Raw genomic sequence first — 22,437 nt, 5'->3', positions numbered from 1 at the left:
ATTATTAAAATTATTTTCACTTTTCATCATTGCTAATGAAGTTAGTGTATCATGATGTCTTCTGTTAGATGTCAATTTGCATGATTTTAAAACATGCAAAGCATTTCCTGATGGTATAATTGATGGGTCAGGAGCACCTTAAACATTTTTAAAAAAATTGAATATTACATAATTGATCTAAATAAATTTAAATTGTAGTGTGCTATAATAATAATAATAATAAAGTCTTTTCAATAATCCAATTCCAACATGTAATCGCTAATTGAGAACACTCAATATCTTTGAGTAGGGCCCTTCAATTTGAATTCTGTTTTCTAGTTGGTTGTTATGACATAAAAATACACATTTTAATGGCCTATGAACTTTTTTAGCTTAATTAGACTTGCGCATGCACAATACAACTTTTTTTTTCTTAAATGACAACCACCTATTTTTTTGCCTCATTTTTTAATGAATTTTGGTAGTTGAACCAACTTCCTAAGTCCAAAATTGACCAAGTTACAGCCAAACAACAAAAATACTGCAAAATGCGTGCAATTTAATATATTTTACATTATTAAATATTTATAATATCTTATATTAATAAAATTTTAATTTTAAATTATTTTTTTAACAAAATTATAGATAGGTAGTTTAAAAAACTCAAAAGCTAATTATAAACTCATACATAATTATTTAAATTTAACATCATATGTTGATGACAATAAAGCAGTTAGATAGTCATCCTGCATGAAATAGACTAGATTTTTTGAACCTAATAATACTAATATTGCAATAAAAATGTTTAATAAAAATATATTTTACATAATTAATAGCTGTACTGTGTCTAAGTACTGTAGCGTCACAGCATACAGGAGGACAAACGACTGGTGTTGAGGTAGATGGATTGAGTGTAATAGGTATAACAACTTAATTTGTGATTACTTATTAGATATTTATTTGATTACTATGTAAATAAAACACTTTTTACTGCACAATTGATGTAGTTGCAAAATATTCTAAGTCCGAATAATTAAATTGGACTGGTGTCTGGCGTGAAAGTGCTTGCTCTGACTCTGGTGGCTCACGTCTGAATTGGGTCTAATCGGGGCTCTCCTATATAGTCCAGATAGTCCTACTCCCTGCGTTTCCTCTCCTATCGATAAGATACGTATGTGTCCATGGCCGAGTCGTGCAAAAGCGTACGCGTGTATTGTTTTAATATCGCAGCTTCCCACGCCCATGCGACTGGTCGGTCCACATCCTGGTTATTCGCGATACGTAATCTCAATAACCCGACGACATTAATCATATCTCTAGATACGCCTGTCAATACTACGATTTTATATTTAATATTTCGTATATCTAATTCCAACTATGGTGATATTTTGGAAAGGCTAAGAGTTTGGCCTTCGATATAGCTATTGAGGTCCTACACAATAGAATTGGTTGGCGAAATCATACGCCCCAGAGTCACTTATATATATCTACGTGCATATGCGTGTTTAGATGTCTCAGCGGGACGTCAGTACATAGCAGTACCAATAAAGTAAGAAAACCTAAAATCATGGCTTACCAGTGCTCATGTGACATCAATAAACTTCAATTTGGAAATTAATTAGTTAGGTAACTACATTGGCCGAATACAAGGTAAAATATAATCATAAAATCAAAGGAAATTTAATGAATATTTAAAATCATACATTATAAATTATAACATATGAATATAAATAAATGATATAATGAAAAGGTTAAATTTTAGGTTTTTTTTTGTGTATTTTAATAATCAATATTTAGTATTTAAAAATATAGGTTTCATAGAACTAATTTATGCTATCAATGCCAAATTTAAAGACAAATATTGTTATTTTATAACATTAATTATGGAAATTATGTAATTCATATTATCATATTATAAAACATAAAAATCTTAACGAGAGTAACAGTGATTTACTGCCATGAGGTAAAATTATTTCCTACTTAACTATTATCAATTCTCTGTAGTTTTATTAAAACAAACTAGGTATTATCATTAAGATAAAGGAAAGTTAAAATTTTTTGATAAAATATTAAATTACTTTATAACTAAATATTTAGAAACAGTTTGATTTTTAAAGATAAATTATTAAATAGGTTAGTAGGTATCAAATTTATTGAAAGAATAGAAAGTTAAAAAAAGAAAAATAGAAGAATAAATAGGTAATGCAATTCAAAAATATATAATATAAATAATATAATAATATAGTTATTAGTTACTATAACTTTAACTTGGCTTAGAATTATTTTATGAATGCAATTTTTCATCATTAATTTAAAATTTAAAATAATTAAGTCTAATCTAGTAGGTAGGTATCTATCCTCTATCTCATCATATTTATTAATATTTGATCTCCTTACCTAGTTTCATTTACCTATTTGCTTCTATTTCTCTGAATGTCTCACAAGAAATATTGTTGTTTATTATGGCTGTTAAAGCATTATCCACTGCAGGTCCAATCATGTGACGTTTTTAACTGTCTCATGACGTGCTTCGTTGAAATTTCCAATGTATGTACATTTCTTAAATAATCTGTTAACATTGAAATAAGACAGTCAATTTGAGACGGATATATAGATGGTTTTCTTCCTTTCATATTTTTAGTTAAAAAATTTAAGCACAGAAAACGAATAATAAATAATTATAGGTAATGAAATACTACCAAATAACTACAAGTAACAACGTTAACGGTCGATAGTCAAATGTGAAATAATAGTTAAAAGTAAATATCAAAATCCCATAATTATATTCATTTATAAGACGCGTATAATATGCATAAAAGATTATTTTTAAAGCTACAATATACAAATGGCAAATACCATTATAATAAATGCGTATTGAAAATAAAGATTAATAATAAACTCTAATATATTTTCATTGTAACTAAAAATAGTTTATAGGGTACCATTCATCGTAACTTATAAGTACCAAATATACAACAATCATTCGATTTTTTTCATTTCTTTTTTATACATATTAAATTGATATAATAATTATTAGAGAGTCAATCGTAAAATAAAATAATATGATATTGTAAATTATTATTAAGTATTGAAATACGTAATTTAAACAATTTCACGATGTATTAGTATTTAAAATTAAATATTTATTTTCAAATACATTTATATTTCTTTTTAAGTAATCTTATTAAATAGGTATAATATCTTAATTTAAATAATTCTTTTAAATCACAATAAGGTTGTGAGTGTTCTAAATTACGTAGGTACTTAAAATACGTACTTTTAAAAATAAGTATCTGTACTTGAATATTATGTTTAAAAAGTACCTTTTACAAGATTGTCTAAAAGTTAGGTTATATAAAAAGATAGAAATGCATTAATCATTATTTATCGTACCATAAAGCAAATTTCTTAATTAAATACACATGTTAGGTCGTAGGACCATAGGTTGAGTAGCAAATATATATTTTTTAAACTATTTGGTTAACATTCAATTTCGGAAGAGGGCCTAAAAATTAGTATAAATTTGGGGGGGGGGGGGGTAATGCCAAAATGTATGAAACGCATTTTTTATTCGGACGGGTGGTCGTACGAATTCTGGAAAGGGACATACAAATTCATACAAATAGCATACTGAATGCTGACAAAAAAAATTTACGAAAATCACATGAGGAGGTGCTGGGATAAAGTTAAGCCACCTATTCTGCGCCTAAATGTATTGAATCTTTTGAAAAACAAGATTAGTGAAATGTAAAATGAAAGGCAAGTAAATTCTTGGGATTTCAAGAAAAATTCGTTGAAAATTGGGGTTTGCTGCTCAAACGCTCAAAGTCGGTCACAAAGCAGCACAAATGTAGCACAAAACAGGCTAACTGCGGCAATTTATTTTATATACTCGTACCTAGCAAAGTTATTATATACTACTCATATATACCACCTTATGTAACGTATTAAATAAATGTTTATAAGTCGATGTATGTTTATTGGGAAGCAATGTATATACCAGTGACGTATATATATATATATATACCATTTTGAAATCCACGACGTACAAAAAACTGACAAAAAAAATTAGTGCAGAACTGGAATTTTCCGTCCATAAAAACTTTTTTCCATAGAACATAAGTATTTTTAATTGATGAGACATGTAAATATAATTATATTTGTTTTTTTTATCATTAATTAGCAAAAAGTTTTCATATTTGTTAGTTGTGAGCTTTCGGCCTTTTTTAGGGGTTTACTGACCAACCATCACGCAAGGGGAACATTTGTAAGATGACCCATAGACCGAAATGCGTGGTGTCCAGTGGGCACGTCGGTAGAATCTATGGTAGAATCTAATTATATAGATATACCGGATGATTCTTTTATCATTGAACATTCATTATTTCAAAAATTATTAATGTTTTTTGAAAATATTATTTCACTAAAAGGTGATAATAATGTACGGCAGTATTATTTCTTTACGATATAATGGTTTCGCGATATTTTAGTTGCGATATTTTGGTCACGCGATATTTTACTAAATATAGGATAATTTGAAAATATTAAAAAACTGTTCACAATGGTATGCGGATGGAACATTTAAATCTACTCCGCCACTTTTTAATCAGTTTTTTGTAATTCACGGAAAATTAAATGATGGATCCATATTCCCATTGATATACAGTATAATGACTCACAGAACAGAACAAGCTTACGATATTTTGTTTAATTTTCTAGCTGATGAACTTGGAGAGTTTGAACCAGAGTCTATCATGACAGATTTCGAAATGGCTTCTAGAAAATCATACAGTAAGTGTTTTCCAACTACTAAACAACGGGGTTGCTACTTTCATCTAATGAAAGCTATTTGGAAAAAAATGCAAACAATTCCAGAAATATGCAAAAGTTGTACAAGGAAAATATAATTTTCTCTTCGAAAATTTGTTATTTTGCTTATCTGGCTTTTATACCGCCATCAGATGTTTGTGATGCTTATGAAAAAATATTAAAATTAGATTTTTTGTTAAAAATAATCAAATTATTTTTCCTTTCCTAACATACTTTGAGGAGACTTGGATTGATACTAAAAAACGAGGGCGAAGATATCCTCCGTTATTTCCTATACCTCTATAGAATATTTATGAGGCAATACAAAGTGACTGGGATAAAACAAATAACATTTGTGAAGGATTTAACAATGGATTTGCTCATTTACTTTCTGCTCAACATCCTTCAATCTATAAATTTATAAATGGTTTGAGACGTCAACAAATCCTAACGGAAATTAAAATAAGTCAAAGTATAGTAGGAAATCCAAATACGCCTAATAAAAAGAACAAGACAGTCAGTTGGGCTTAACGAGTAAAGAAAGTAATATCAGATTATCATAATCGAGAGTTTGAAGGTTATCTTCAAGGCATTTCATTGAATATATACTTCCATTAATTAATATACATATTTAATTTTTTTTTAATACTTATATCAATTTTACTAAATTATACATATTTAATCAATTGTCAATTGTCATTTTTATCAATTCTACTATATAATAATACAACAATATTATATGCTTGAAATATAATATTTATTTTATAATGAAATTACTGCTTTATTTCATGCTGGTGGTATATATATATATATATACTAGCGATATTTATTCCATGCGATATAATGGTTTCGCGATATTTTACCAACGATATTTTGTCGGTGATTCTTCATACATCAGTGTCTTGCTTATATCCAGTACTGCAAGTCCTGTGAAGAAATTTTTTTTTTATAATTTTAAGTTAAGATTATAAATGTGCGTATAATACATGCCTAAATATATAAGTTTATCGAATTTTATGATTCTATTCTCCAATGTTATTGCACTCAAGTTTTCGTTATATGCCATTGCGTGTTTAAATGTTGTTTTTTTTATAAGTTTCTGTAATCTATCATCACTCGTAACCAATTCTAATTTTATCCTACGACGAACCTGTTCTATAGTCTTTCCTGTAAAGTACAACATTAGTATAAAATCAGTGCTTGATTTGGAAAAAAAATAGAAGGGGGACTCAGCAGATGTTTGATGAACAAGCGTTCCACAAAAAATTAACCGTCACATTAGCGTGGGGGGAAAAGCCCCCCACACCCCCCCTTTATCCACCCATAATCCAAAAAAATAATTTTATTATACAAACATATATTAAAAGATAAACACACTTGTTTGTTAATTATTTTTTTAAGACATTAAATTATATACAATCAATTAATAATTCTACATAATACTACATATTAAATAAGGTCCATAAATGTTCATATGATTTATCTTCATTTTTAAAAGATCTTTTAGGACAGTTTACTTCATCTGCATTTCTTTTGCCACTTTTAATCCAGCTCTCAACATAATGATCTGGTTTGAACAACTGAATGGGAGGTCCGATGCAGTTAAGGAAAACCAATGAAGATATATGCCCTGTAGTCAAAGCATTTCTTTTTGATGTAACTATGTTGTTCATCGCACTGAACGATCTCTCACATTCAGAGGAAGAAATTGCAATTGTTCTGACTGCAGTCAAAAGAGGATGTAGATCGTTTATTTGTGAGGAATCTTTTGTATCTTTAAACTCACGGAATCCTCGAATCGTAGATTTTTCATCTAAATGAAACCTTGTAACTAATCTTCTAACACAGTCATCTCCATACAGAATATCAACATTATCAGGCCAATTATTAGAATTTAACACATCGAAATCTTTTAAAAGTTCATCAAATTCACTTTTAAAGTCATTTTTATTTTTAGACACATGATTTGCTCGAGTAGTAAATAGTCTAGTACGCAAGTTATTAGCTAAACTCATAAAGAACTGACCATGTTTAATTTTAGGAATTGATTTGTTTGTGATTAATTGTACATTTTTGAACATAAAATGTGTCCCTGCATCCATAGCTTCTTGTGTTTTTGGTCCACATATATTAGCCATTGAATCAAATATTCTAATGGTACGTTCTATAGCCCTATTTGCAGCTGAAAGTGATAAACTTCTCTCTTGCAACTGTAACGATAAGTCTGCAAGTTCAGATAGCCCATCATACATGATTCCTGAAATAAAAATAAAGTTAATTAAAAATATATTATTATTATTTAAAACAAAATATACTTGATTTACCTAGATTCATAATAAATTCTACTGATGTTAGTATACGTTTTAGGCCCACATATTTAGATCTTTCTTTTGAGTATCTTTCTATATCAATAGCTGCTTTAGAAAAATGATCAGATAGTGACACATAATTATTCCAAACTGCTTTTAATGTTTTTTCACTAGAAGCAACCCATCTAATTGTGAAGATTTTACCAATATGTAAGAGTTTCATTTCTAATGAAGCAGCACACTCACTAAGTTCATGCATGTTTTTGGGTGATTGATGATACAATGCATATATTTTTTCTATGAATGACTGGAAATGATTTGTTCCTTGAACTTCTTTTAATGTATCAGATACTGCTAATTCTAGTCGATGGTTGCAGCAATGCCAAATTAAAATGTTAGGATATATGCTTTGTAGCTGAACACCAACACCGGACAATCTACCCAACATATTTGAAGCACCGTCGCTCACGAAAGCTATCAAATTTTCTTTTAAAAAATCGTCCGTTAACCCATGTGCATAAAGATCAGTTAAAATAGCAGTTTTTATAAAATTAGCAGATGTACTTTGAACTTCAATAATATTAAAAAAGTATGTAATCACATCATTGTTATTGTATACAGCAGATCTCAAACAAATAACCAACATACTCTTTTGGCTTAACGTTGTAGACTCGTCAACAATGATACATATTTTTCTTTTGTTATGCAAAAGGTCAAGACATAGTTTCTTTCGCATTTCAAATGTAATATGATCAATTATATTGCTACATGCTTTATTTGTTTGAAGAATTCTCCCCATATCCAAGCCATTAATTATTTGAAGATCCACTAAATTTGGCATGTCTGTGTAAGGCCTTTGATTCTTTGCTATGGTATATGCTGTCCTGAATATTCTTTTTGTATTTTCAATGTCAATGTATGAAGTTTTTAATACTTGAGTTGGCATAATTTCCAACTTTTGTTTTTCAATTATACGTTCAGTGTGTAAATGGCTTTGAGAAGATTTATGTTTTGAAATTTTTTTTCTTAAATTTGTTTGCTGTTTCTTAATATCATCTCCAACTGGACATATTTCTCCATTCATCCATTCTTGTGAACCATGAGTGCCTTGGTGTTTTGTTAAATTAAAATTGGCCTTAGAACATATTTTGCAACCAATTTTTTTATTATTGAAAAAAATCCATGGATATTCTTCTGTAAAATACTTCACTTGTTTATCGTCCCAACAATCTGGTGATTCTGTATTTGCTAAAAAGACTTCATTTTCTGATGCTTCAGTTTCAGCAGTAATATTGCCCTAAAAATTATATATAGTTAAATATTTTAATACAAGTATGCAATAAGACATTTTAACAAACAAGCCAATTATTTAGTTTGATTTATAAAAGCATATATTTTTTAAAAACAATGCCTAATATAAAATATATTCTGCATGCAATTAAAAGCTGTGAAAATATGAACTAATTTTCACAAAAATAATTTTTTTAGACATAGTTATTATAATAGTTGATACTTGATTCTATAAAGTAGGTATAAAACCTATAAAACTTACCCACTATGTAATAATTATTAGCTAACCAAAAACTTTATTTGTTAGTTTGTTATGTAGTCATATAAAGTTGGTATATACAAACATTTACTTTTTAAACAGTCTAAGCCAATTGATTTAGAACAATTATTATCATTATTATTGTCAATATAAAAACAAAATGATTTAATTAAACAAGATGAAATAGGATCTTGATACATAATGCAATATTTAAATGGAGTGACAATAAGATGTATTTATATAATATAATATAAATAAAAATTATTATTGATATTACTTAACCATTTACTAGAATAGCGAATTACAAATATTTTTATATTAATTTCTTAATTCAGTACCTATGCATAGAAAAGCTATTGGCTACTTCCTGTGGTGAATTATAATTATGATTTTTATTATTCATAGATATTATATATAAAAAAAAAATAATAACTTAAGTTAATAAATTAATTGAAAATGTTCATATAACTTTTAACTTATTTGAGTTAAAAAAAGAATTAGGTTAACTGTTAACTTTAAACTTTTTTATATGTTTTCCATTAACTTAACTTAACTCAGTTAAAAATTATCATTAACTTGCCCGGGCTTGTCCTACACTATATTACATGCCATAAAAAGAATTACATACCAATTTTAATCTTTTAGTCGGGGGAGAGGACTCCTTTTCAGCCATAGGAGCCGGATCATCTGGATCAGAATCGAGTTGAGTTTTGCTCTATATTAAGAAAATATTAATATTATACTAACTGTACGTCTGTAAAGTGTATTTCATTGACTTACCTTTGTTATTCGAATAATAAATTTGTCCATTTTCTTCCTAGCGACGAGCGAAATGGTATAAAATGAACAGACAACGAGACAACAGTTAACAAATACGAACAACATAAGATATGTATGTGGTAAACCGTACAGAGACACAGTGTACATGGAATAATATTTATTGACAAAATTATTATCATTAATGCACGTGACTGTGCATCTAGGCGATCGTTATCGATAGGTTTATAATTTTAGATGTATAACATACACACACACATATATATATATGCGTTCTCTCGTGGTAGTCGTGGTACGGAGTATAGTATACTTTTATACCTTCGTATCACTAATGTACCTATTGAAATGTACAAATATTATGGCAATAGCCTTTAGGTATATTTTGCATCAGAAAAACTGATGATTTACAAATTCTCTATAGTAAATGTTGCGTTCCCAGCGTTCCGTTTCAAATAATTAGAAGGGGTACGCTAAAAAAAAATTTAAAAAGAAGGGGGACTCCGTCCCCCCGCGTCCCCCCCCAAATCAAGCACTTTATAATAAAATCTTTATCACACTAAATTTATACATACCAAAAATTGCATTGTTCATAAGCTTGAAGAAATCCTTCTCAAAATCATTCAAAGCTCTCTTCCTCATCTCCGTATTTAATTTAATGTATTCGGCTAGCCATGCTGACTGATTAAATTGTATTACTCTATGCACCTATAAAAAAGGAAAGTATTGTAGAAATGTGATAAAAAAAATTTAATTAAAAATTACTTTGTTAACTATCAATCCGTTTTTAATGGCTTGCTGTAGACTTCGATAATGAACAATATAATTCTTTTTCGTCTCGAAAGTAGCCATCAGTTTTGTCACTTTTGAACCTAAAGGTATGCCGTTTTGAGGTAGAAAAGGTAGATCGTTATGCAAGTCATGCAATTCTTCCGGATACGTCACGTCAACTTCATATATTCGACCGATATGGGATATATCGTCCAAATCGTTTAACCCGTTCAATGTGGGCTCAACCCAGTTGAAACCACCATATGGCATGTATTGTAACATGTCCGATTCCGTACAGTTATTACCTACAACATAATTAATATTAAAAGGAATTTACTTAAAAAATATAGGTCTATCTTTTACTCGCAGTCATGATATACCAGCCACGAATTTGGTTTTGTTGGGTCAAAATCAAGTGTCTTATAATTATTGGCCTTGGCATACCGCATGCTCGCCTGAACTAATCCACCACGTATACCTACAGAAAAAAATTTATTTATTTACTTTTTAACTTTAATTTTAATTTTAAATACTGACCATTTTCAAACATAACAACATATTGTAGTCAGTCAACAATTCCAACTTTATTGCAGTTTGCTTTAGCATAGCGTCAAAGCCATAGGGAGGCGCGGTAAAGTAGTATGCCGGGTCTAAATTGTATGCTTTTATACACACATCACGAAAATTTTCGAAAATGTCTGCCAGTAAAAGCACATCAATTTTCAAATACAAATCAGAATATTCGCCAAGTGTTCGACATCCAAAGTGATCCCAGACCTCGGTTGCAAACTGATATTCACTATCTTCAATGTTTTTTTCCGTCAATGGGCTATAAAAGTCTTCCTTTGGTGGTAAAGTTGTTTGCTCAAGCTTGGACTAGTTATCCGTATATTCATATGGGTATACCCCCTTTCGGGTAGGTAACCAATGGCATATCCTCGGCAGAAAAATGCTTAGATGTTTCACAGAATTTCGAAAAATCTGGCGTAAAAATATTTTTAGCTAAATTATCCAACTTTGTGGCCATAAACCTACACGTGTCTACAAATCGTATGGTAAACGATTTGCTAATATATTTTGAAAACGTTATAAATTTTTCCTCGCTATTAGGAATTACTTTTATTGTTTTTGCATCATATCCCAATACAGTGACTATAAAATGAGTATCGTAATTAGTTAAATTATGAAAAAAACATGGAACGTATTTAGGCTGTTATAAACTAATATTATATTTAGAATAGAACATAATGTCTGCCTAAATTTTCCGGACAGGTGACAATGATCATGGACTTTCTCATTTTTATTAAGGATACATTTACAAAGATTACACTGATTATTTTCATTATGCCTACGTGTATCTTCATCACTAATACATATAGGAACATTTGTCTTTAATAACTCTTCAATTTTTAAACCTAGTTCTACAATACTATTTACAAAATGTCTTGCAACCTCCTCTCGATTACCACTACCGCGATAAATAACCGGTGAAGTCGGTATATTGAATTTTTCAATAAGCTCCAACGGTACGTCTTCAGATACCTTTACTACAAAACCATAACTCATAGGTTTATGCCTATTGCCTATATATTATTGTCGTATTCTCACCCCTGCGCTCATCGGTCTTTATTAGTAACGCCTCGAAATCTCCATAAATTGCGAAAGGGTGACGTTGTGAATTTCCCCACGCTTTAAATTCAAGCGTTGTGTCAGCTTCGGGCATAATGGGGGAAATAGGCTTATGCGACTCGCAAATAAGTTTATGCTGTCGGAGAGCTACAATGCGTCCTAATTGAAAAATAAAATATTTGTTTCAAAATAGAATATATGACAATATTTAAATATAATATATTATCCTAGACTGACAAATCATCTCCGTTCAGAATCGTTTTTCGTATACAATGATACCTATCATTGCATTCAAATCTAACCTACCCTAGTCAGACGTCCACCCCACCACCTAATGTACAGCAGAGCGATACCCACTTTCCCGCTTTTTTTTTTAATGATACGAAATAATAATTGTTTTATAACTAATGACATATTTTTTCATCATTCTAAAAATAAAATATAAATCAACTTAATTATATTATTTTTATATTTTTGAATACAATATTAAACATTCTAATATGAATATATTTTCTTTGGAGAAGCTAGAAAAAATTTAATGAGAAATTTGAAATTGTTTTTTCCTTACCAAGTCCATAATTCACGGATATATTTTCGACAACACGCAACGCAAATCATTTTCCACATCCAATCGATTTCTTTGTTTGCTTTTTATTTGCAAAAGTGTGGAAAAACCAGATTCACAAAAATACGTAGATAAAAATGAGATTAATGCATGGAGAGTTTTTTTTTGTCACTTTTGAATAAGAGTTAATCATTAATGGCCAAAATTCCATTAAAGATTCTTTATTAAATATGTCTTTTGAACTTGAATCCGTCTTAAGCTCCAAAAATTCATCCTGATATTCATCAGGAATTTTTTCAACTAAATGCTGTTTTAATTTCGTAGATTGCATAGAATCATTTGATAGAACTTTATTGCAAATAACATGAGGTTTCTTTTCTCCATTAATATTGATGGATGTAAATCCATATTGAACATAACTTTCGTTTTTTCGAACACATTTTACGCACGTATGTATCGACGGTAGTATTAGTACGACTCAACTGTCGTGTAAACGTGAAGTCGTGTCATATTTCCTATATTTGAATTCCATTATTCGTTATCAGAGGCTGACAGATAGCCAACGAATCAATATTAGATTAGATTATATAATAATGTTATACCTTTTAATATTACATTACCTGCATAGGTCAATCATTATAAAATATTCGTAAAATTGTTATCAATAGGCAACCGTCTGAAAAGTAATTTATTGTTTTCAGTGGCGGATCTTGGATTTTTTTATGGTGGGTGCTATTTTATTAATAATAATAGTCTTAAAAGTACCTACTTATAATGTACAATTTGCGGGGAATTAATAATTTGATACTTAAACGTAATCATGCAATATAAAAATTATAAACAATTTAACATATATTATTTTTTAATAATTAGGTACGATCCAGATCGTAAATTTTGACGAAAATACATTATATGGACACCCATTTTATGAAATGGACAGGAAGACTCCCGGGTTTTGGTGCCTTGCGGTTACAACCGCGGATCTCACGTTAGCACTGTGCGCTAGTCGAGAGCCGTGAAGGTTCACAACTGGCGTTCGATGGTTAAACTTACCTATATTGTGTACTTTTTGTAATCATTATGAAATAATATTGTTATGTTATTTTGCAATAAATAATTACTAGGGTTAGGATGTTTATGACTTTTGCATATTTTTTCTTTTAATCGTACACATTTTTATGAATAAATGCATATTTTGAAAAAAAACTGTAAATAAATGCATTTTTCGCTAAAAAATATCTTAAATATAATATAAATGATAAATCTCGATGCAAACCCATAGGTAGAAATTGTTGGTTTCACAACTAACGTTAACGAGAAAATATGAAATTTGTAGTTTATACCTACCTATTATTAACTTATCTTATAACTTTAAAGTCTAAGTTTGTTAATCATATTAACGATCTATAATCGCGATAGAGTGGTGATGCCGATATGATATTATACATTTTTAGCTTAGTATATAGTGTGACACGGGTTTAGGTAGACTGTGGTGTTACCGAATTATTTTAGTATACTGACGCGTGTTTTATTCTTACTAAAAATGCCAAAAGTTAAATGTTCCAGTACTGCTCGACTACACAAATTTGTTTCGGAGTTTGGCGAGGATGTCTTTTCAACGGATGGGTTAGTGATATTGTGTAAAATATGTGTAGTCAAAATTTCATCAGAAAAAAAATTTACATTAAAACAACACATCGCAAGCGGAAAACATGTAAGAGCGTTACAACGCAAGGAGACTCAAGACAAGGTTACAACACAGATATATATCTCAGACACAAAAAAATCATCTTTCAATGAAGAACTTTGTCAAGTATTTTTATCAGCAAATATACCATTAAATAAATTAAATAACGTACAATTTCGAAGTTTTCTTGAAAAATATATTAAACACGACATACCAAATGAGTCCACGTTACGCAAAAATTATTTAAATCAATGTTACATTAATACAATGAATCAAATCAGACAATATGTTGGAAATAATCAAATATGGGTTTCAATTGATGAAAGTACGGTTATAGATGGACGATATGTTGGTAGTGTAATTATTGGAACATTGGAAGTTAATAAGCCCAGTAAAACTTTTTTACTGAATTCGGAAATTTTAAAAAAGACGAACCATTCGACAATTGTTCAATTATTTGAAAATTCTATGCTTTTATTATGGCCAGAAGGCATAAAGCGAGAAAATATTTTGCTTTTTGTATCTGACGCTGCATACATGATAAAAGCGGGAAAAATCATAAAAGTTTTGTACTCAAAATGTCAACATCTAACGTGTTTGGCACACGCGTTACACCGAGTCGCAGAAGAAATCAGAGCCAAATTTTCAGAAGTAAATGAACTTATATCAAATTGTAAAAAGATTTTTCTTAAATCACCTTATCGTATTCAACGTTCTAGAAATATTTTACCGGGAAATCCATTGCCCCCGGAACCTATTTTGACCAGGTGGGGCACATGGTTATCTGCAGTTAACTATTATTGTGAAAACTACGATGGCCTTAAATCAGTTATTTTTGAATTAAATTCTGAAGATGCAACTTGCATAGCAAACGCTCAACGACTGTTTGAAAAATCAAATTTAGAAACCAACTTAATTTATATAAAAGCTAATTTTGGTTTTTTATCAATGGAAATAACTCGTTTAGAAACCAGCGGATTATTATTAACCGAATCTCTTAAAATTATACAGAACGTTGAACAATCATTGGAAAATGTTCCAAACCATGTCGGAGAAATTATTAAAAATAAAATGAAATGTGTTTTAAGCAAAAATCCGGATATCAAAATATTATTGAAAATTGCTGAAATACTTAATGAAAGTGAAACTTCAAAAGACAGTTTACCAGCTGGACTAACAGCAGATGAATTTGTATATTTTAAATATGCGCCCATCACGTCTGTTGATGATGAACGAAGTTTTTCGGCTTACAAAAGTGTGTTATCTGATAATCGACGCATGTTTCTATTCAAAAACCTTAAAAAAACCCTTATCGTTCAAATCAACTTGAGTATGTAAAAAAAAAATAACTAAAATTTAAATTCCAATCAATACACATTTTATGTATATTTGTATATTTTTAGTAAAAACAAAATTATATATTAATTTACTGTAAGTACCTATGTAAAATTTCAAAATCTCATATTTTTGTATATTTTTGTTCAAGTTAAAAGTTATAAAAATAGTTGTATATTAATTTAGAATACATTTTTGTTAAGTAATATAATTTTAAAATGGCATATTGAATGTTTTTAAGGGCATATTTTGATATTTATTGAGCATATTTGCATGCATTTTTTAATGCTTTTAAGGTCATAAACATCCTAACCCTAATAATTACATTACATCATATAATATTATAATTTATTACTAAACTACAACTATATTTTTCTATGAATAAAAATATAAACAAAATAATGTTGATTAACTTAAATAATAATAAACTATAAGTTAGGTACCTATACATTTTTCTTCCTCATTAATTAATTTTACATGGCGATTGATTATGGTATTGACTGTTATATATCATATTATTTTTAAAACAAGCACATCATCTTGATTGGCAAAGAGTTTTTGCCTTACATGAATAAGACCAAAATTCTCGCCTTCCTGAAATACTTTTAATCATTTATTAAAATGTAAATTCAATATTTTTATCTACTAGTTGTGAAAATTGAGATGTTGATTTTTTCAAACATTCATTACTGAACCATCCTTTACTTAAACCATATTTTGTTCCAAGTTTATGCAATCCTTTTTTAAAGTTATTATTTAAGTCAATCAATTAATTATGTTGGTAATATTATTCTTCGTAGAAAAATATGGAAAAGTATACCTAGCTACAGTTTAGTTATAAATTATAATAGTATGATATAATATAATTATTTTTGAATTCTGGTTAGTGATTGAAGAACATTTGATGGGGGTTAAATTTTGACGTTTGGGTAATCCATTTTTATTTTTATTTATTTAACTCTGGTTGGTTTTTATATTCCTTATATTTTAAACTTTGATAACAGTGTATCCTCCAAAGTTTAGATTAAGTTAGGTTAGGTAAGTGCATGTTATTGCATTTTATAAACATGATGTTTTTTAAATATTTGGTAGTAATATTGGTTCATAATAGGTGTACGCGACCAACAATTTTAGGGCTATCCGAAGGACCACTCGATGACGTCCGAGAGCGAATTGAATAATAATACTGTTTTGCGGGGCGTAGGTAGGCAACTATAGAGCCGAAGCCTGATATCAATAGGATAGGCAATATGACGTGCACTACGACAACGACGACGTGGACAGGAGCTCATGTACAATTGAAAATAGGATGTGACAGTTTATTTATGGGCAGGGGTCTCTGTGATCGATGCGGTCTGGTGCAATGACCCCAGAACTCACAAAACCAGGGACAAAACTTAACTAAACTTAACCTATTGAAGACTTGAAGCAGATGAGGAGTCTGATGATTTGGACGACCTGGGCGGCCTCCCACACACCACGGCGAGTGCTGGCGGTCTTACACAAAGGTGAACAGCACGATGCCCAGGCGAAGATGTCGTAATCGACGTGTATTCGGTATATAGGATTACGTACTAAGTCGACGTAGTGACAGTCACACACGACAAATCGGGTGATGAATAAAATAGCAAAAAAAACATCAATGATTTTACGCCTGAATGGCAAGACAAGTATAATGAACTTCGTATCGCATTGACAACGAATGAAAATAAGAAGTATAACAATATTAAAATAATAATTGATGTGATGATTGCGCTCAATGCGACTTACAATAAAAAAGAGCTCAACATAACTCTATACGACAAAACAACGCTACAGTAACGGAAAAGCAACAAACAACATAGACATACGGCAGAAGGCACGTAGACACGGCGACGCCAATAACACATAATAGTAATAATAATTACAGATAATAAGGGTGTTGGCCGCAGAATGTGGCAATAATAATAATAATAATAAATTGATAGGAACATATGGTAATAAAATAATAATCGTACGGCAAAAACCGACCATTAATTTAACACAGAGAACATATAAACAAAGAGAATAAATAATACACAGGCATAATGATTTGACAATTAAAACACAAAAGACGGAGTGGTGTGCGGAGAAGACGGGAAAGAGTGGACAGACCGATAAAGACAAGACAATCCTCGTTGCCGCGCGCCGCGCTCATTAGCATATCGCGATCATATTTTCAGCGCCAACAATAGGTATATAGAATAAAAATAAATTGTTTGAAAAAAACCAAAATTATTTAAAACAAAAAAGTATCGAAAATGCACCCTATTAAAAGTAATTAAAACAGTATTCAATAGGTACTTGTTATAGTTTTTGAATACTTTTACTCAATAACAACATTTACTATATTTAGATATTCTCTTGACTTTTGTAAATACAAGTTTAATCCAGAGAAATATTATTTATAGATTAGACTATACTGTTATCGTAGTGAGGAATTTGGTTGGTTGGGGGGGGGGGTTATGTTTTTAGCAAAATTTGTATGTCTCATATAGTAACCTACCCCACAAAATATAAAATGTTAGCAGTAAAATAAGTTGTTTTTTTTTTTTTTTGGGGGGGGGGTATATTCCCCTCATTACCAATTAATTGTCCCACTGGACTATATCACTATAGGTTACACTTAAGAGTTGAGGATGAATAAAATACTCGATTTTAGACAGCAAAGATTATTATATTTTAAAATACTACAAATGACTACAAATTGACGAACACATGTTTCAATGACTAACTAAAAGTGTATATTTTAACAATAAACTACTTTATTGTTTATAATGATTAATAATTAAATCGTTTTAAAGCTATACTGCGACCAATTTCATTCCTGTGATCTACAATATAATATCGTTAAGTTGATAAAAGCAAACATTTTCGGGTATTCTATGAAGAATCAGTTGACCACATTTTAATATAATATTATACATCTTTTCATTTCGTTAAAAATTATTAGATATCTAAAAGATAAAGATTATAATTTATATGTTAGAGAAAAAAATAAACTTTTATGAATATAGGTAATAATATATAAAATTGCAATTGTACCTAATGAATTTAGCCAAATTAGATAAATATATCAAATGCTAAACAATGTTTTCAAGATAAAAACTAGTTTACAAATTGAAAATATTTTCCTATATATAGTTATTATTTACCTATGAATGTTTTTTTGTATATAATAATAATTAATGACAGTTAAAATTATAATAGGCTTACAATTTTAACTTCAAAAGTTTCACCGTATTATATGATCATTAATAATATAGGTTATGTAAGTAATCTTTTAATGTTTGATGTTATAATAAATCATGATATTTAATAATAGATTTTATACCATTTTAGCTAAGTACATTTATATTAAAAACATTTCAAATACATCAATTACTGGAATTTGGAAAAGCAAGATTTGATAAAATATCTCAATATCTCAATATCGTTGCATCTTTGTAATATTAATGAATTCATCAGTGTTTAAAATTTAAATACATGGTACTTTGTCAGAATGAGTTGACTTACATATATTTACCTATATTTTATCATGATAATCAAAATAGTTAGATAAAATTGTGCCTAATCTATTAAAATTTTGATAATTTCTGTTAATATTTTTACTATATTTGCACTATTGCGTTTATTGATACTTGTGCGTACCTACCGCCGACTCGTCGCGACTACCTTGATTTCGAACGCATATTATTTAATGCAACCTATTTTTAATACGTTTATTATAATAAAAACTATCCAATGCTAATGTCGTTGTATTTATTGATAATATGTCAAATAAATAAAATAAAATATGCGATAATAGAAAATGTAAAATTTTTATGTTAGTATAATTTCCAAAATAGTTGTTTTCCAGAAGAGAGTTTCGCTTTGTGACCGTTCGAGCATATTCTTATTTGTGGTAAAATGTCTTTTTCTTGAAAAAAAGCTACGGCATCTTTTGTTAAGTTCCACAGATCCATTGCCAAATAATCGTAACTGTATAACAAGACTACTGTCTATTACCAGCGTGACAGCGTGGTTGTGACTAAATGTCTAAGTGTCCTAAAAGTTACTCAGCCAGTCTATAGGAAATTGCGATAAGTGCGATTATAACGACACTGGAAAAAATAGAATTAGAAATACAATCGCTTATAAAACGGGGTCGCTATAATAACCCATAATATGAGGTAGTCGCGATAACGCATATTATATTATGTGGCGCGCAGTAAGCGTGATAACGTACAAGTACCCATTTATTAATTAGATACCTACTTCAATTATGCAAATAATTCTTTTTATCATCAATTATTTTGATTTTGATTGAGTAATCATTAAATAAATAGTTATTGAAATTAATATTAAAAATATAAATATATATGTGGTAAAAATTTAAAAAGAGGTATAATGCTATTTTATTATATATTATAATTCATAACTAATGACAAATCTAAAATATCTTTGAGAATTCATCATCAAATAATTGTGTTTTAATTAAGCAATCTGATAAAAACAGTTCAAATGAGATAGTGTTTCAAATGAATTAGTATAATTCCGGTATAAGAAGGTTTAGTGTTATTTAATCTTTTAATTTTTAATTTCAAAATAAGAATCAACGGAATATATTTTAATCAGGAATTAGTTCATTGTATTAAGGAAAACAAAAATCTTTGCCAGACTCCGTTTTTTCTTGCACTTTTTTAGGACTTGTATCTATGGTGAAATTGTAATTTTGTTTATTTTAAATAGAAGCCGAGAATTGAGATGTGATAAATAATGAATATGAAATCATGATTTCAAATGAAATTGTACTGTAGTAAATTGTATATTTACATCGACTATTGGATGTTATTTTGTGTGAAACCCGGCAAATTTTTTAGTTAGTTATTATAAAACCTCATATCCCAATTAATGGTAGACGCACCAATCTATAGCCAAGGGTTTCTAAAAACTAAAATACATGTGGTTGAAAATGACACGTACGTAAAAGAATTTGTATTTCAAAATGGCGAATTGAGCTCTTTATGGGAAAATGTTTGTAGATTGTTATTTTATACTGTTGGAGGGTATAATTTAGAATTAATTATTTTACAGTATAATATTTTATGTACCCAAATAAGTAACGAATGTATTTTGTGTACTGAATGTTTTTTAGGGTAAGGATGACAAAGGATATGAAATTAGCAGGATATAAAATGTTTTGGGTGATAGATCTCCGGTAATTACTTAGAGTACTTGAAAGGGAGTGTATGTGAGGATATAGGATGCCGTTCATCCCAAAAGTCTATACAAGATGTAAGGATAGGAATGGTGATGCTGCTGTTTGGGGCGGACTATGTGACGGCTGCGATTGGGGTGGTCGGTATACGCGTCATAGTTGACAATTTTCCGGTGGTTGGCAAGAGCAGTAGTTGTGGTAGCAGCTTCAGTGGAGGTATTGGCAGTGGTGGTAATGGTGGTTGTGGTGAGTGCAGAGGTGACAGTGGAGGTTTTTGCGTCGTTTGAAGACGCAAAATTGGTGGCGGTGGATGTTACGTCGAATGCAGTAGTCACGGAAGCACTAGTCGTGGTGGCAGGGGCAGCGCCGTTGGCAGTTTTGGTAGGCAGAGACGACGGGGGCGACGGGATGAGGTTCCAGTGGTTGGTATCTTCACTTGAAACGGAGGACACGGGTGACGATGTATCAGATACTGTGTTTGTGGTAGCTGTTTCGGCGTCGGCGGCATATGTGCTGTTGTTGAGTGCGTCGGCAGATCCAGTAGAAGTGCTAATAGTAGTAAAAGCGGCCATGGCCAGTGGTGTCGAATGCCGCATGGTAACCATATTCTTACCATTTCTGTTTACGGAGCTAGAAAACGTGGTTGATAAGATCTTGGAGAATGGGATGACTGTGGGCTTGCGCACGTAATCACCGTCATCGCTGATTGGCAATTCCGGTAAATCGATTTTCTTGTACACGTGAATCGGCGGCTCGGTTGTCTGGCTGTTTTTCATGGTGGTCACATCTCCATCCATAAATTTGGCGTATGACCGCAATGTTTTTAGTGGGATGCTAGTAGAGCTGGTGGCCGAGCTGGAGACTACAGTGTATGGTATTTTAGCTACGACAGTCGTGATTGCTGCCAGCGTTGACGTGGTTGGCCGGCGAACGTTGGCTCGACGGATGTCTCCGGGCTCGGCAGTCAATATTTTGGCCACAGTGTGTATCTTCTCGGTGGTCGTAAACTGTGCAGTTGGACGGCTCTTAGGCAGGGTAGTCGTAGTGGCGTAGACAGGCGCATTGTTGTTGGTGTTAGAAGTGGTGTTAGAGACAGAGTTTCCACGTTGAAGATGATGATGACTTTTACTGGTAGATGTCGGTTGGCCGCCAACGGTTATCGCAATGCGGCCAGTTGTGCCGGTTTTCGTGGCCGAGGGGGTCGCTTTATTTACTACAGTCGCGTGTGTCGTAATGTGAGACGCCGTGGTGTAGGTGGCCGAACCGGTGTGAGTCGTGGTCTCAGTAGCGGTTACAATGGGTGACGGTGTTATCGTCTTTGTTTGTTTCATAATCATTGTCGATGAAATTTGCGGTTTGTTTTTTGGTGTGGTGCTAGTAGTGCTGGTTAAAGAGTTCGTGCTGGACACGGAGCTGGCGGAGCTAGAGCTTGTGCTGGTACTAGTGCGAGTGCTAGTTTCAGGGCTAGTGCTAGCACTAATGCTACTTACACCCGTGCTGGTGGTTTTGACCTGGCCACCGATAAACGCTGAATCAATGCCATTAGTGTCAAAACTTCCTCGGCCCGAAGAATTAATTGGTTCTTGGGCGATCGACATCTCTTGTGGTAAGTTGATGATGCCACCACTACCGCGTCCCATCACTTTAGATATTGACTGAAACGTTTCGTCGTTGTACTGAGCAATCGTGGCCATCTCGATGGCGTAGTCTTCAACGTCTGAAAACGAATTGCGTATTAATTAAGTAACAATTAATATTTTCATTTAAACAGTTTAATGATCAATAATAGTTTTAATTAAAAGTATGATATTG

General features: G+C 30.8%; 4 protein-coding genes and 1 pseudogene across 4 annotated transcripts in view; 2 read left to right on the top strand and 3 right to left on the bottom strand.

Moving 5' to 3' along the window:
• Nucleotides 1–4,514: 4,514 nt before the first annotated feature.
• On the top strand, nucleotides 4,515–5,406 carry LOC149063077 (uncharacterized; annotated as a pseudogene).
• Nucleotides 5,407–6,170: 764 nt separating this feature from the next.
• Nucleotides 6,171–8,298, bottom strand: LOC107172736 (E3 SUMO-protein ligase KIAA1586-like). Its single transcript, XM_015523034.2, has 2 exons — nucleotides 7,113–8,298; nucleotides 6,171–7,045 (listed from the first exon to the last, which is right to left on the bottom strand). The coding sequence occupies exons 1-2, from the start codon at nucleotides 8,179–8,181 to the stop codon at nucleotides 6,231–6,233; spliced, it is 1,884 nt and encodes a 627-aa protein (XP_015378520.2). The 5' UTR covers nucleotides 8,182–8,298; the 3' UTR covers nucleotides 6,171–6,230.
• Nucleotides 8,299–9,957: 1,659 nt separating this feature from the next.
• LOC149063076 (uncharacterized) lies at nucleotides 9,958–11,587 on the bottom strand. Its single transcript, XM_089215500.1, has 4 exons — nucleotides 10,729–11,587; nucleotides 10,555–10,669; nucleotides 10,186–10,496; nucleotides 9,958–10,128 (listed from the first exon to the last, which is right to left on the bottom strand). Exons 2-4 carry the CDS (start codon nucleotides 10,631–10,633, stop codon nucleotides 9,958–9,960), a joined length of 561 nt encoding a protein of 186 aa, XP_089071626.1. The 5' UTR covers nucleotides 10,634–10,669; nucleotides 10,729–11,587.
• A 2,275-nt stretch (nucleotides 11,588–13,862) lies between these two features.
• LOC149063075 (uncharacterized) lies at nucleotides 13,863–15,410 on the top strand. The gene has a single exon (XM_089215499.1). It carries the CDS (start codon nucleotides 13,929–13,931, stop codon nucleotides 15,408–15,410), a length of 1,482 nt encoding a protein of 493 aa, XP_089071625.1. The 5' UTR covers nucleotides 13,863–13,928.
• A 2,671-nt stretch (nucleotides 15,411–18,081) lies between these two features.
• Nucleotides 18,082–22,437, bottom strand: part of LOC149063067 (uncharacterized) — a 331,333-nt gene continuing 326,977 nt past the window's right edge. The window contains exon 7 of the mRNA XM_089216321.1: nucleotides 18,082–22,342. Coding sequence (XP_089072447.1) covers nucleotides 20,679–22,342 — 1,664 coding nt within the window. The 3' untranslated portion in view covers nucleotides 18,082–20,678. The remainder of the gene's footprint in view (nucleotides 22,343–22,437) is intronic.

This window comes from Diuraphis noxia, unplaced genomic scaffold (genome assembly GCF_037042655.1).
Source record: "Diuraphis noxia isolate RWA-SAM2 unplaced genomic scaffold, SU_Dnox_SAM2 contig0001, whole genome shotgun sequence".
NCBI lineage: Eukaryota > Metazoa > Arthropoda > Insecta > Hemiptera > Aphididae > Diuraphis > Diuraphis noxia.
This window is presented reverse-complemented; position numbering and strand designations above follow the sequence as displayed.

Excerpts from the sequence above, each read along its gene's own strand:
- LOC107172736 (XM_015523034.2), bottom strand. The coding sequence starts at position 8,181 with ATGAATGGAGAAATATGTCCAGTTGGAGATGATATTAAGAAACAGCAA. Across the intron at positions 7,046-7,112 it reads AGAATTTATTATGAATCTAG|GAATCATGTATGATGGGCTA; the intron begins GTAAATCAAGTA and ends TTTTTATTTCAG.
- LOC149063076 (XM_089215500.1), bottom strand. The coding sequence starts at position 10,633 with ATGCCAAGGCCAATAATTATAAGACACTTGATTTTGACCCAACAAAAC. Across the intron at positions 10,497-10,554 it reads CTGGTATATCATGACTGCGA|GTAATAACTGTACGGAATCG; the intron begins GTAAAAGATAGA and ends ATTATGTTGTAG. Across the intron at positions 10,129-10,185 it reads ACGGATTGATAGTTAACAAA|GTGCATAGAGTAATACAATT; the intron begins GTAATTTTTAAT and ends CCTTTTTTATAG.
- LOC149063075 (XM_089215499.1), top strand. The coding sequence starts at position 13,929 with ATGCCAAAAGTTAAATGTTCCAGTACTGCTCGACTACACAAATTTGTT.